The 14,353-nt window shown below is 30.2% G+C and overlaps 1 protein-coding gene across 4 annotated transcripts; it reads right to left on the bottom strand.

The window, feature by feature from the left end:
* Window positions 1-284: 284 nt before the first annotated feature.
* Window positions 285-4,157, bottom strand: LOC126660655 (phosphoglycerate mutase-like protein 1). Of its 4 annotated transcripts, none has more exons than XM_050354247.1 (10): window positions 4,034-4,157; window positions 3,416-3,483; window positions 3,162-3,269; window positions 2,959-3,038; window positions 2,372-2,534; window positions 1,930-2,004; window positions 1,698-1,786; window positions 1,319-1,438; window positions 653-697; window positions 285-572 (listed from the first exon to the last, which is right to left on the bottom strand). In XM_050354247.1, the coding sequence occupies exons 2-10, from the start codon at window positions 3,473-3,475 to the stop codon at window positions 458-460; spliced, it is 855 nt and encodes a 284-aa protein (XP_050210204.1). In that variant the 5' UTR covers window positions 3,476-3,483; window positions 4,034-4,157; the 3' UTR covers window positions 285-457. The 4 variants fall into 4 exon arrangements, with proteins under 4 accessions (XP_050210204.1, XP_050210199.1, XP_050210198.1 ...); XM_050354242.2 differs by having other exon boundaries at window positions 3,416-3,477; window positions 4,034-4,136; XM_050354241.2 differs by lacking the exon at window positions 4,034-4,157 and adding an exon at window positions 3,903-3,925.
* Window positions 4,158-14,353: the final 10,196 nt, after the last annotated feature.

The following is a 14,353-nucleotide window of genomic DNA, read 5'->3' as shown; positions in this document are numbered from 1 at the left end:
TATAATGAATAAAGGGTCAACGCGCCCCTGAATTTGTGACACGGGGTCATCTAGCTCAATTTATGGATAATTACTTATGCAGCTGATGGATTTATGTAGCCGATGGATTAGTAGGTTTTCAACTTTGCCACATAAATAATCCCTTGGTTACATAGGTAATTTTCGGCCAGAATTAAAATGTCGGTAACCGTTGCATAAAAAAATGTATAGTTTAATAACTGCTAAAATATTTAATCTGTAAGCTGCAGTACAAAATGATTTGGGAAGATGGGTGAAGAAAAACCTAAATGAAATGCCGTGACAAGCAAGAATTCATTCCAATTTTAATGTCAAATGAAAATACAATATTTTTCTGTTGTAATTAGCACAATCCAGAATACGTTCCACACAACAAAAGCAAATATTGCAATAGCTATAATTTTCAAGAATGCCAATATGGAGTTAATGCCTCCGTTGTCTATTCGAGCAAGTTTGTTTTGGGGCCGTCCTCCTCCACAGCATCGCTCGGGAGATCCACGCCATGAGGTATCTTCCCGGGATAGTTAGTTGTTGAGAGATCTGATCCAGCCATACTGAAGGAAGAGAAAATCCATAAATATCATACACAAGACGATAATAGCCTTTAGAGTTTTTTGAAACATTACAAACTCACCTTCTGTCGACAATGACCATTGATCGAAGTTCACAATTTTTAAAGCTGCAAATGCATGTAATTCGTCATCCTTCGCTTTATAATGGTAAATTGATAACACAAGTAAATAGCCTATTAAACAATGGGTATATGAACAAGAGCAAGCATTGGCCTTACGTAAAAGTAGCAGGTATGCATTCGAATTTTTATACTTTTCTAAACCAAACTAAACCGAATTTTTAAGAATTTAAAACATATTAAACCCAACCATATTAAACCAATCCAAATTTTTTAATCAAAATTGCCGGTTTGATTTGTTTATTTGGTTTGGTTAGATTGTTGCACAATCCTACATACAATGACACAATACTGCAGACATAAAATGAGCATTCTCACTTCCTAAACCATGATTTAAAGAACAAATAAAACTCAATGTTCGCTAAAATCAGTCAAAAGCACCACTAAAGCATAAGAATAAAGAAAAAGAGTTCAAACACCTCCTTTTTCTCCCTTTCGAGCTCAAATTTGGAAATGAACAGTCACTAACTCAGTTTCTTTGAAACTTTTGAAAATAGAGAAATGAATATCGGTTAATATATATCCAAGAAAATATATTTTACGAAAAACAAACAGAAACTGGAAGCACGCATATGTTCAAGCTAAAATAATATGCACGAGTTTACTGACCGAGTGCATATTTCTTTTTTCACCAATGGATGACAATCATTTCCAAATGCACTAAAGGTGTGAAACAAGAATCCACTATGGGTAACTATTGCTATCTCTCTCTCTTTCCTTGTCCACAACCTGCAAATACATATACAAATAAGATAGTTGAGGCCTAATGTGTAGCATGTAATGTAAATTCGATCAGGTTAGACATGTAAACATTAACCACAAATTTAGTAGAATAAGATGCATGGTAGAAGCCAAGAAGGTTCAGGATTTCAAGATGCATTCAGAAGAGGATACGGCTCTAGATCCGTGAGATTCTGAAAGACAAGAAAATAACAAAATGCAAAACTAGAGCTCTATCAATGCTACAAACTGGGAACCTTTTAATTACCAGTTCATGAACTCCAATCCCCTTGCAGAAAGTTCTTCGGTGGTCTCTCTCACATTAGCTTTCCACAATATGTCTTCATCGGTTTCTACCTGAAAAGAATTTCAAAAGATTTACGGTGCAAAAATGAGATTACAACAAGAATTTTTCCTGATTTAGAAGATTCGCTCAAAGATCACAGGCGCATGAGGATTGCATAACAATTACTTGTTATCTCAAATATTCAAGTTCTTACCAGTGAAAAATCAATTGCAGGGAAAAGAAATTGATATTCGCTGACGTTTCGCCTCTTATCACAAGGATGCACACCCTGCAGACCAATATAACACATAAGAGGAATGCATTAACCTCCATTTGCATACTTCATAGCCTTGAATTTTTTCATTTTCTTCAGATAGTGAAGAGACAAAGAGCCAATGTGAAGAAACCTTTCCAGGATTTAAACTCAAATTTTTCTCTTTAAAATTTTGTCATACTAATTGTAAAAAGAATTAGGAAATGAATCAATATAAAACACATCAGAAATTATTGTATTTCGTCCATGCAAAAGTAAACTTTTAATTATTTAGGTAGATCCCTTCATTTATCCCAAACTAGAACTAGATAATGAAACTAATAAGAAACTCTTCAATTGGAGAATTTGTTGCATCAAAATAAGAAAATTATAGAAGGCATACAAAATGCTCTCGACAGGATTCGACTGCAACGAAAGGTGGAGAATTGAAACTTGAGATTGCTGCTCGGCTGCTGTTTCCAGCATTTGCCACCATAAGTGGCAGTGCATCCATCCTGTCTGTGTAGCCCTCACCTCCAAACACTCCAACAGCTGTTTGCAGTGTCCTAAGTGCCACAGTGAAAATCGTCATTAGTTAATGATTTAAATTTAATGTAAGACTTTTCTCTTTTAAGTAATATGGAAACTGTTGATAATCTATTTCTGCAATAGATTTGTCATAATACTTATTTAGAATTAAGAATTCAACACAATGATTCTCTCTCTAAAATAATCTCCATTAATATAGACTCCATAAAAAATAAACAAACTTCAAAATTTAAAACTAAAAAACTCGAATGCATCACATTTCACAAGAAATACATCTAAATAACAACATAAAGTTTCTGTTTAACTATACAAAACCTTTCACATATTAATCATAGAACATATCAGCAGTAGGATCATTAGATTGCTACCTAATTGACAAGCAAAATTAATGAAGGAATGATACCAATAGAAACTTAGAAGTTAGAACGTCAGCTTTCATACCTCATCAACGGAGATGTAACAACCAGGTCAATCCTCTTAGAGAGTCCACATGTTTGGACGTGCTTACGCAAATTGTCGACCTAACAGAAACAAAAGAAGGATCTTCATCATATTCCTCCCAAGGAAGATAGATTAACATTAACGACTTCAATGATTTTTCTGCTCTTAAATAACTAAATCAGTAATTGCACATTTTAAATTACCTGCTGCCAACCGAGTTGAGTAAGCTGAGCATCATAATATTCGGGAGACAAGTAAGCTTTGTAGTTCTTATCTCCCTCTACATTGTGTATCCCTTGTGCATGCCTCACCTGGATGCATGGTTTTATAAGCCGTGATTTGCGAGCAAAAGCCAAGAAAGAAGGCAATCTTGGACATCCTTCTGGCCAAATATATAGCAGCTTCATATCCACAATGGAAAAAGCATATAATTCGTAAAACAAAATTCGATACCAACCACGTGAATCGTTTTGCAGCGGTGCAACGGAAACAAACTTGGACCTGAACCACCATCCATATCTGCAACTGAATACCAATAAACATAAGCTTTCAATTAAATTGAAAAGGGATCATATTCAAGTAAATATTACAAACAAATTAACAAACTGCGATCTTTTTTTTGCAATGATGATTACAATTGATGATATGAACTCTTTTCCAATCAATCAAGTTTCAAAAACTCTACTTAGATTTAATATCCATTAGCCTAATGATACTTTCTTAGCATTAAACATCTAATTCTCTCAGAAAATCAACCAAGAATAAACAAATCTGACAAATTTACACTGAAATTAAACTAACAAATCAAAATCAACACACATCCAAGTGTTAAATATACAAAAAGCAAATTAAAAAAAAAACAAAATATACCATGATAAGAAAACAAGAACATAAAGATAACCCAACTAACAGATTAAGCAAAAGACAAAATCTTGCATACAAACCCAAATGAGAGAACATGAAAATAAAGAGAACCCAACTGACAGATTAAAGAAAAGATTAAATCTTGCAGACAAATTCAAAACTGTAAGAACTATTCAAATATGGGTTTTCTAAGGGATGTTGATGAAGTCACCTGAGGAGGAGGAGCGGAGGAGAGGAGGTGGAGCTGGAGAGGAGGAGGAGGAGGAGGAGGAGGAGGAATTGAGGGGAGACCAATGAATATAAAAAGTAGAAGAAATGGAATGATGATGATAGTGTGTAAGAGAAATGGAATGATGATAATTGATTGGGCTGATAAAGTTGGAAGTAAAAGTAAAAATACTAATTTTTTGGAGTTTTGTGGTAAATTTTAGAATGGGACTGATAATGGAAATTGTCTTTTTCTTGATCAATAATGTTGGATCACAAAAGTATTTTATTTATATCTTAAATTATTTTTTAATTATTTTTTAAAATAAAAAATACAGAAATGACCCTTACGTCGTTTATTTTGGTGTTTTTTTATATTTTTTTACAACATTTAACTCATATTTGGATCTGAATACATAAGATGTCAACAAAAGACACGAGTATATATGAGGGTCATGTATTCTTAAAGAAAAAAATGAATTTTACTTGAAGAATATATGATTAGTTTTATATTCTTTTTTAAAAAAATTATTTAGCTAAAGAAAATAAATTTATTTTTTAATTCAGATTTTCGTTTGAATTATTTTTATACTTAAAAGAACAATCAGTTTCAAGCTATTCTTTTTAATAAATGCCGATGATCAATTTAAGTGCTATTTTCTACTCTTTTTTTTAAAAAGCTAAAATAAAATTTCAATCAGGTGCAGTTTAATTTTTTTATACATATATATCTATTTTTCGAATGTTTATTAACCCAATAAACATGAATTTAAGTTGTTTGGAATATTTTTAACACTAAAATAATTCCATTCAGCCTTTTAAAATATAAAATAAAAGCAATAAAAGTAATACAAATTATAAATGCTCAATAAAAAATAAAATTGTATGTTGGTTAAATTGACTGGAATCTTTTTTGTAATTGTTGTATGGTTGCACCTTCTTTGAAAAAAAAGAATTTTTTCTTTACAAAATAAACTAAAACTTAAAAATAAAGAAATTTTTTAATTTGACAGCAAATTTACTTCCCCATATGTTTTTTTTGTCAAAAGATTCATTAAGAGATCAACTCCAAGAGTCTTGAAAGATATAAATTTTTTTAAAAAAATTAGCATTTTCAGTTTAAATATTTCTTTGGGTTTTTGATATTTGGGTGCCTCATAGGCACCCAAATTTTCATTGTTCACCACTAATTTTGACCTAAATTAGTGGTAATGCGGAACTCCACATGTTCCGCATTTCTAGAATGCGGAACATGTGGGTACAGGCACTCTTTCGGAATTATTTTCGAAAGAGGCACTGATCCGGAAATTTGGATGCCTTTGAGGCTATCAAAAACCCTATTTCTTTTCGTACAACGTAGCAAGCAGCAGGCCCCCTTCATCGCATCGGTCAGAACACTTGTAAAGGAACAATCTAATGGAGGAGCTCCATTGGTGTAAATACCAAAATAATATATCTCGTATACTATACAGTATAAAAGTTTAAAGTAAATTAAATAATTTTTATATTTAACACCTTTTTATTTGTTCAAATGAATACTTCTTGTTGATTCAAAAAAAAATGTCTACTTCTTCTTTGTAGACGAAATTGTTTACGATATTTTGGACAGCCAAAATTCTAGCGATTCATATTTCATGCAATCAATAGAAATTGGAATAGATTAATATATCTCGATGCTCGTAGTAATTAGGAGTGTCGAAATGAATTCACATATCATCACCGTGTTGGTTTGTAGTGAGACGATTATGATCGATACGATCACGTTCCATTTAATAATTGTGTCAGCACAAATATGATATGAGAATTAAACAGGTTAAGCGTGTCAATCCGTAAATGTGACATGTCGATTATGAATTATAAGAACACGATCCATTTAGTAAATATATTAAATGAATTGAATATAAGGTTTATGAACACGAGAAATTTAACATATTTATTTAATGAGTCAAATATGAATTATACCAACACGACATATTCATGTAATTAAACTGATCCAATTTAAATGCACTGCATAATTAGCACATTTATTGATAACGTATTAAGTCGGGTTGACATACGATACGACATGATACGTTTTAAGTTATGCTATAAACGGATTAAATGAGTTTGCATGTCAAGTCGAATTACAACATGTTATCCGTTTATGATACGGACACGTCGGTCTAACCTCAACCCTAATCTGTTATTTAGTTTTTCATATTAAGTGATCGTGCTCGCGTGTCAAATAATCCATGCGTTTTGACAACCCTATTCTAAATCTACATTTCTTTAAATTTCTACAAATCTATCCCCATGCCCGTCAAGATTCAGCTTCGAATTTCTGCACATCTACCGTGATGTTCGTTAGGACTCTATAAATGTTCATGTGGCTAATAGATAAAAATTAAAAGTAAATTAGTTTAGGGTGGACTCGTGGTTAAAATTCAAGTGTCTAAAGATACATTTAACCTTATTCATACTATTGAAAAGAAAGAACGATACTTCCAATCTATATGAAAGAATAAATGAATAGAATCTGTACTAATGTAATTATATACAAAAACACGTCAAACCATAAAGAAAATAACTAAAATTAAACCCACAATTTCAATCCTTACGCCGCCATTTTTACCACCTTCCGTAACACTTCCGCCACTACTTGTTGGCGGAGTAGCAATATCGTCATGTGTAGTCCTACTTCTACGAACAATTTCGCTGCTTCTGCTTCCACGACTACTTCGAGCTTCCGTTGATGTTACCATTAAAGCAATGATTGCAAGCGCAAGAACTATCATCGCAACGTTTGTCGCTAGAATTTTTTTCATCTTCGTCTTCTTACAATTTGGACTTACCGATATCAAGAAACTAATATTAATTAATAAGATTATAGTTTAGCTATATATGATCTTCTTTACTCTTTATGTTTATGTTTTTGTTTTGAAACAATAACAAGATATGTAAATTGAATCTACAAACATAGTTATATAGATGATTGAAGATTGAGAGACAATGAGTAAGAGATTTGACCATGTCAAAACGATGTAAAATTAAGTTTAAATTATCCAAATAGAAAACGTGTGTTTTTATGAGTCAAAACGATGTGGCTAGTATGATTGGCACGCATTAAAAAAGTGGCTAATAATAAAATTAGAGATGTGGATTAGTTTGGTTAAGTATGAAATTTTTTAATCAAGACTTTTTTTAACTTGGTGTATCAGCGACACCTCATTATAGAAACATGTTCCAATAAGGATAAATAAAACGATTTTGGATATAATCATAATTTTTTAAGAGATTAATATAAAAATATGGCATTTGCCCTTAAAACAAGAACTAAAAGAATTTAATATCTTTATTTATAAATATGTTTACTAAATTAACCGTACAGCGAAATTTTATTGACATTTAATATTTTTAATAAATTAATAGGGGACAAATATAAAAATATAAAAAAATAGCAATTAATTCTATTTTGATGTTTTAAAATGATAAATATTATAAAATAATTTTTTTTAAATGTGAGTAAGTTTCTTTTTCTAATAAAAAATTATAAAACATCCGCTTTCAATTGAAGAATATAAAAGGAAGTTAGATATAGAGTAAACAACTGCAATTAACGTAGGCAGTTGATGATCATTATTGACTTTTCTACTCTAGCTAATACGATAATACTATCACCTCCCACTTTGCCAAAGGCTATTTCAAATCTTATATTTAGTTTATTTTGCGTCAATAATCACAGATCTGAGATATGTTGGTATTTTTTTTCTTTTTTTATAGATGTTTTATCTTACTTTGTGGAGTTACCCTTTATGAGTTTTGCTGTTTCCTTTATGAAATTATCTACGGAGTGTAGATCTGAAGTGCTATCAGTAGAAATTTTATTTTTAATATTCTCTCAATCGGACTCATTTAAAGACTAAAGAGTCGATTTGTGGTTTAAAATAACCTTTGAGTGGAGCGGACGGATCGTCGAGTTGCATATTCAAAGAGCTCCGTCAATGCGATTGAAAAAATTAGATATGATTTTCTGTTATTTTACTGATGTTCTATTATTTTACTTCTTGAATATATTGATTTATTCAATATTTGATCAAGTTGTATTTTTATTTCTCTATTAATGAAATTTTCATTATTCTAAAAAAAAAAGAGGCTATTTCAACTTTGTGTACTTAGAAATATTAACCCCCACATTTCACAAAGAAGGGAAAATAAATTGAAATAAGAACTTTGTATATTTGATCAATTGAATTTAATTTAATTCAATTAGAGTATTATATTTTATAAAATTCTAATGAGCAAATAAATTTGAATATTAGCAAATATAAGTCTCGTACTTATGATTTAATTTGTTTCCGACGTCAGCCGCGGTTTCTGGCGTTGGCGGGGTTTTCGGGTCTATTTTGAAATAATTATTAGCTTTAAATAATTTAAAAAAGTTTAAATATTTTTTTAAATATAAAATAAACTATTTATAAACAATATGTTAAAATTCTAAAAAAACGATATATTAAAAATTTCATTCAAATTTTATAAATTTAATTTTATTAATAATATTTATTCGTATTAAATAAAAAAATATTATTAAGTTCTATAATTTTTGAAAAGAAGAATTTTTTTTATTTTAAATATATCATTAAGTACTATTTAGAATATATGTTAAAATATCAATACGACATGATACGTTTTAAAATATAATGATTTTTCAAATGAATAGAGTTCAATTTGATACTTGATGGTGCAATTGAAACCGAAAAGTCATAAATTAGGTAAAATTGGTGATTTTGCCATGTGAGAGTGCAATCAAATTGAAACTAAAAATGTTTGTAGGGGATTATCCAAAAGAATATGATATTGTTTTTAGATTTAATTGTTTTGAATTTTTTTTATCTATATAACAATAAAATTGTTCAATCGACATATAAAATCGGGTATAATTGACCGTTTTTAAGGTACAAATGCTATTGAAAAAAAATATCAAAAGTCGGAAGTTTCCGAATAATTAGGCCTTTTTTTTTCTCATGAGGATGCTCATCGCCTCTAACCCGGCTCCCAAGAATCTGCTAGCTACCATCTGTTGAAATGGGAATCTCATATTGGTTGTGTGTGTGAATGGACATGTGTTTAAATATTAGTTAGACACCTCCACTTGATACCAATTAGTTTTAAGATGAAATCTAACATGGTATCAGAGTTCTGTCCATTCACACAATTTGAATTTGGGCCGGCCCACGTAAGATGCGTGAGGGGGGATTGGTTGCTCGGCCCGGACACGCTACGCGTGAGGGGGAGTGTTAAAGTGGGAATCCCACATTAGTTGTGTGTGTGAATAGACATGTGTTTAAATATTGGTTGGACACCTCCATTTGATACCAATTGGTTTTAAGATGAAATCTAACACATCAACAAATGACAACTTCTACCTTATACAAAGCTAAATCTCAATTCTGATGCCTTTTTTTATCCCAAATTCCAGGCAACTATTGCTGTTGTAGTTTGCAGGAACCACAATAACAATATGTATTGGTAGCTGAGACACTTGCTCTCTGAGAAACTGTCATATACAGTAGCAAAATCAGAAATTTTAGAAAGGGGTCAATTATTTTTTTGACTGAAATAATTTGATGTTCGTTTTACCTTTTTTTCAAGTCAAATGGCATTGTCATTCAATTAATTTTTCATTTTTTTAATTAAATGATATATTTGGTCTAGTTTTAAATAAAAAATAATTTTTCTTATTTAAAACTAACTGTATTATAATTTTTTAATTAATTTCGTTACCGACAATTTATATAATTATATTTTTGATTTAAAAATTAATTCAAGGACTAATATAGTCCTTTTATAATGTTTACGTGGTTGAAATGAACTTATGAACCTTTACCCAGAATTATGGTTCAAATAAATATTATATCAAAAAGTTCATAATATATTTAAAAAGTTGAAAATGAACTATATGCCTAAAAAAACTCCTATTTTAAAACCAGTTGTTGCCCCTCCTCTATTAATGGGGAGGCAAAGCCATGGTAATAATAGGAGGTGGTCGATACTTATGGCTTTTTCGGATAGATAGAAGAATCGGACGACTCTCTTTGACCTCTTCTAGTTTCGCCCGTGGTCATTTGTATAATCCATTCAAACTGGCATCAAATGGATTTTGAATCCGACTCTTCAGTAGTGATTCGTTTTTATAAACACAACGACGAAGTTGTTCCGTAAGATATCAAGAATATAGTGAAAGAGATTTCTGATCTAGCTAGTTGAATTTGTTCTTGTAGTTCTATTTTGTATAATGAAAGATGGTACCTATATCCACCTCCAACAAGTGTTTACGTGGCTAAAATAGATAAAATAGAAATTGCAGCTTAAGGTAATAAAGTGATTACAATTAAAATTTAAGTGTCTAAATATACATTTTACCTTATTCATATAACTGAAAACAAAGAATGCTACTCCCAGGAGAAGTATAAATAAATGAATAGAAACTGTGCAAACTATGAACAAAAAACCCTTAAACCATAAACAAGGTGACTAACATTAAACCCACAATTTCTATTATTCCGCCGCCATTCGTATCGATTCCGCCACCACTTGCTGGCGGAGTAGCAGTATCGTCATGTGTAGTTCTACTTCTACGAACTCTTCCACGTCCGGTTTGAGCTTCTATTGGTGTTACCATTAAAGCAATGAGTGCAACAACAAGAACAATCGTTGCAACGTTTCTTGCTGCGAATTTCGCCATCTTTATCTTTAAATTCACACTTACGGAAATAAAGAAAATAATTAGAATATAGCTATTTATGATCTTTTTTACTCTTTATGTTTTTGTTTTTATTTTGAAACTAAAACAAGATTATGAATTGAATTTAATGGTGCTGCAAAACAGGTTTATATAGATGATAGGAAAAAAAATAGACGAGTAAGAGACTTGACCATGTCAAGTCAAACATCAAGGGAAATATAAAATGATTATTGTTTCAAATAAAAAATTAAAAGTCATAAACAGCATCCTTAAGGGAAGAATAACAATTACATATATAGTACTAGTAGAATTAAAAAAAAAACATTATGTATCTTTTGCTTTGTACCTTTTCACAAATATTCTTAAATTATGCAATCCAGTCATATAAATACAATTCACTATACATCTTTTATCAATTACAATCAAACGTTCTAATTTTTATAATATGTCCAGTATTAAAAGTTCTTTTACAATAGTATTCAATATTTTGATTTTGATTTTTTAAATTCAAACCTTTGCGTCATTATAATTATATCCAATTTTAATAGATATTGTCTTAACTTTTAAAAATAGTTACAATTGATAAAAAAACTGTAAAGGTCTGAACTAAAAAATAAAACCTCAAATTGTCATAATTATAAAAATAAATTGGATATAATATACAAAAATTGGAAGGTTAGGCCATAAATGATAAAGGATGAAACATTTTGAGTTTAAAAAATAATTTGATTTAAAAAGAGTTAGTTGAATTGTATATTTTAAGATTTACAGAAACTGTTCAGAGTCGGAAAATTATTAGAATTGTGATATAAATACTAAAAGACTTTAGACTATAATTAAAAAATGACCCACTTCTTAAAATCTGTTTATGTTTTTAGGTTTAATCACCAAAAAAACCCCACCTTTTAACCCCTTTTCAAATGCACCCTGACGTTGCAATTTTGTCAGTTGCACCCTAATTCGCACCTTTGGTTTTCAATTCCACCCTCAAGTACTAAATTGATCTCTTTTACATTTGAAAAAAATTAAAATAAGTCATCTATTTTTAACTTTTTATGTGGAAAAGAGTTCAAACGAGTACTTTATAAGGGTTTTTATGAATTTTTCCCGAGTGAAAAAAGTCCAATTTGATTTTGAGGGTGGAATTGAAATCCAAAGGTGCGAATTAGGGTGCAACTGACAAAATTGCAACGTCAGAGTGTAACTGAAAAGGGCTAAAAGATGAGGGGTTTTTTGGTGATTAAGCCATATTTTTAATAAATATTTTAGTCATCCACTTTCAATTGGAGACTGTAAATTAAAGTACAACATGAAATAGTCAAATTACTTCATTAATAATGCCCAACAAGTTAAATTGAAATTAGAACATAGACTGAACAAATTGTACACGATAATCATTTGGACATTTGGTAGATTATATTCTCAACCTCCCACTCGGAGAAGTCCATTTCAACTTTGTGTGCTTAGAAAAATCAACCTATCCACAAAAAGGAAAAAATAAATTGAAGAAAAAAATAAACGTATGATTTTATCCATTGATAGTAATGAATAAATTGATATTAATTTATTTTGAAATAATTTTTGACAATTTGATCTATAAATTTTATAAATTGTGATAATTATATTCAAACAGTAAATAAAAATAATGAAAGATTTAAATATCGATAATAATAAAAGAATCTTTTTTTATATGGGATCAAATATTTTTATAATTTTTGAACCTGTGAGGTGTTATAATATATTGAGATAATTACTATGGCACGTGAAAATATAAATAGTTAGTTTTTTAATAATTAATTAATTTAAATGTTTACATCTTTGTAAATTAAGGGAAAGGGATCTGCCCCTAAGGTTTGACTTCAGGATCAAGTAAGCCTTTAACGTCCGAAAAAGTTCAAATATGCTTCCAACGTCTTGAAAGTTGAACAACCATACCCCTCAATTTCGACAACCAAGCCTTCAATGTCTCATTTATAAGTCAAAATGGGGGCTTGTTTGTTCACTTTTTAAGACGTTGGGGCATATTTGAACCTATTCGAACATTGAGGGCTTAATTGATCTTATAGTCAAACCTTAGGAGCATAAATGACTATTTTTCCTAAAATTAATGTTACCGAATGGCTCAATTGACACTAATGCTTAACTTAGTTCCTCAGTTTATTTTTAGTATTATTAATTCAAAAGATTATGTTATGCAATCACACTAATTTTTCAGTATTAGAATTAATAAGAAATATTCATATTTTTATTGAAATTAAATTTAATATTTTAAAGTAACTTTTTTCTAGTACATAGATAAATATTTTTCATAAACCTAATAAACAATAATTAATTATCAAATTATTATAAAATACTAATAAAAATGTGAAAATACACAAAACAGAGTCAAAAAAATTGAGGTGGATAAATCAAATTTAAATATTTTCAATTAGTTTTGCATATCGTGCTATATATATATGTGCGCGTGTATGAAAGAGAATTAACAATCGAACAAAATATAAAGTTAAATTTGATTTGATTTGGGTTAATTTAGATCAAAATTAGTTAAGAGTTATGAAAACTTTAATTAATTTGTGATGGATAACGAATTCTATCATAAGTAGTATGGAGTCGAGTCGTAGGAGATCCATCTTCAGACGATGTTGGACTCTCGCTCAAAATGCTAAACCTGATAACGCTAACAACCGAATTCAGGAGATTTGCCTTAACTGGAATAACATTTCAATCTACGAAGAAAAGACCTGATTCCCTGAAGACTCGGACAAAACGCGTCAATATAGGGATTCTGCCAAGCGACCAGATCCACGAAGATCTTTTCTATTTGGATACAAACTTCAATTTAGGAAGATAAACTCCAATTTAAAAAGATGAGATTATTTAAGAAGATATTTTTAAATAGAACTCTCATCCGAATAAGGAACTACACTCCTAATCAGAGTTAAATCCTATTAAACAGGATTCACTTTCCTATTTCAAAACTATAAGATATACATTCAACTATTATATAAACAGTTTGAAATATGTCTAAACACACAACTATATTCATATACTCAAAACGGTTCTCAAAACTCAATACTGACTTTATCATCGAAGAATTAATCGGACCACCACCGTCCGGTTAAATTCTATCCTATTTTACAGGTTAATTTTCCGGATCAAAAAACAGACTCCATCAATTTAAATCAGTTTGATTTTTAAAAATAAAGAATGATATTCCCAATCTGCATTTAATTGATAGTTTATAATTTTAAATAGCGAACTAGATTCACATAAATATTTTTCATTTAACCTTATTGGTATTATTATAAACAAAGAATGATACTCCCCCCAATCTATAGGAAAGTGTAAAATAAATGATTGGAACTTCTACAAATGTAATTATATACAAAAGAACAAAAACCCTTAAAACATAAAGAATATGACTAACATTAAACTCACGATTTCATTCATTCTAACTTTTGAATAATCAACACCCCATTTTATTGAACCTGAAGTTGGGACACCTCTCACAGCTCCTCCACCGCGGGCGCCGCCATTATTACCACCTTCCGTAACAACTCCGCCATCACTCATTGGCGGAGTAGCAGTCGTATCTTCATCGTC

The sequence above is a fragment of the Mercurialis annua genome, linkage group LG8, assembly GCF_937616625.2.
Source record: "Mercurialis annua linkage group LG8, ddMerAnnu1.2, whole genome shotgun sequence".
NCBI classification, from domain to species: domain Eukaryota; kingdom Viridiplantae; phylum Streptophyta; class Magnoliopsida; order Malpighiales; family Euphorbiaceae; genus Mercurialis; species Mercurialis annua.
This window is presented reverse-complemented; position numbering and strand designations above follow the sequence as displayed.

Excerpts from the sequence above, each read along its gene's own strand:
- LOC126660655 (XM_056103982.1), bottom strand. The coding sequence starts at position 3,365 with ATGAAGCTGCTATATATTTGGCCAGAAGGATGTCCAAGATTGCCTTCT. Across the intron at positions 1,439-1,697 it reads GGATTGGAGTTCATGAACTG|GTTGTGGACAAGGAAAGAGA; the intron begins GTAATTAAAAGG and ends ATGTATTTGCAG. Across the intron at positions 698-1,318 it reads AAAAAAGAAATATGCACTCG|CTTTAAAAATTGTGAACTTC; the intron begins GTCAGTAAACTC and ends ATGCATTTGCAG.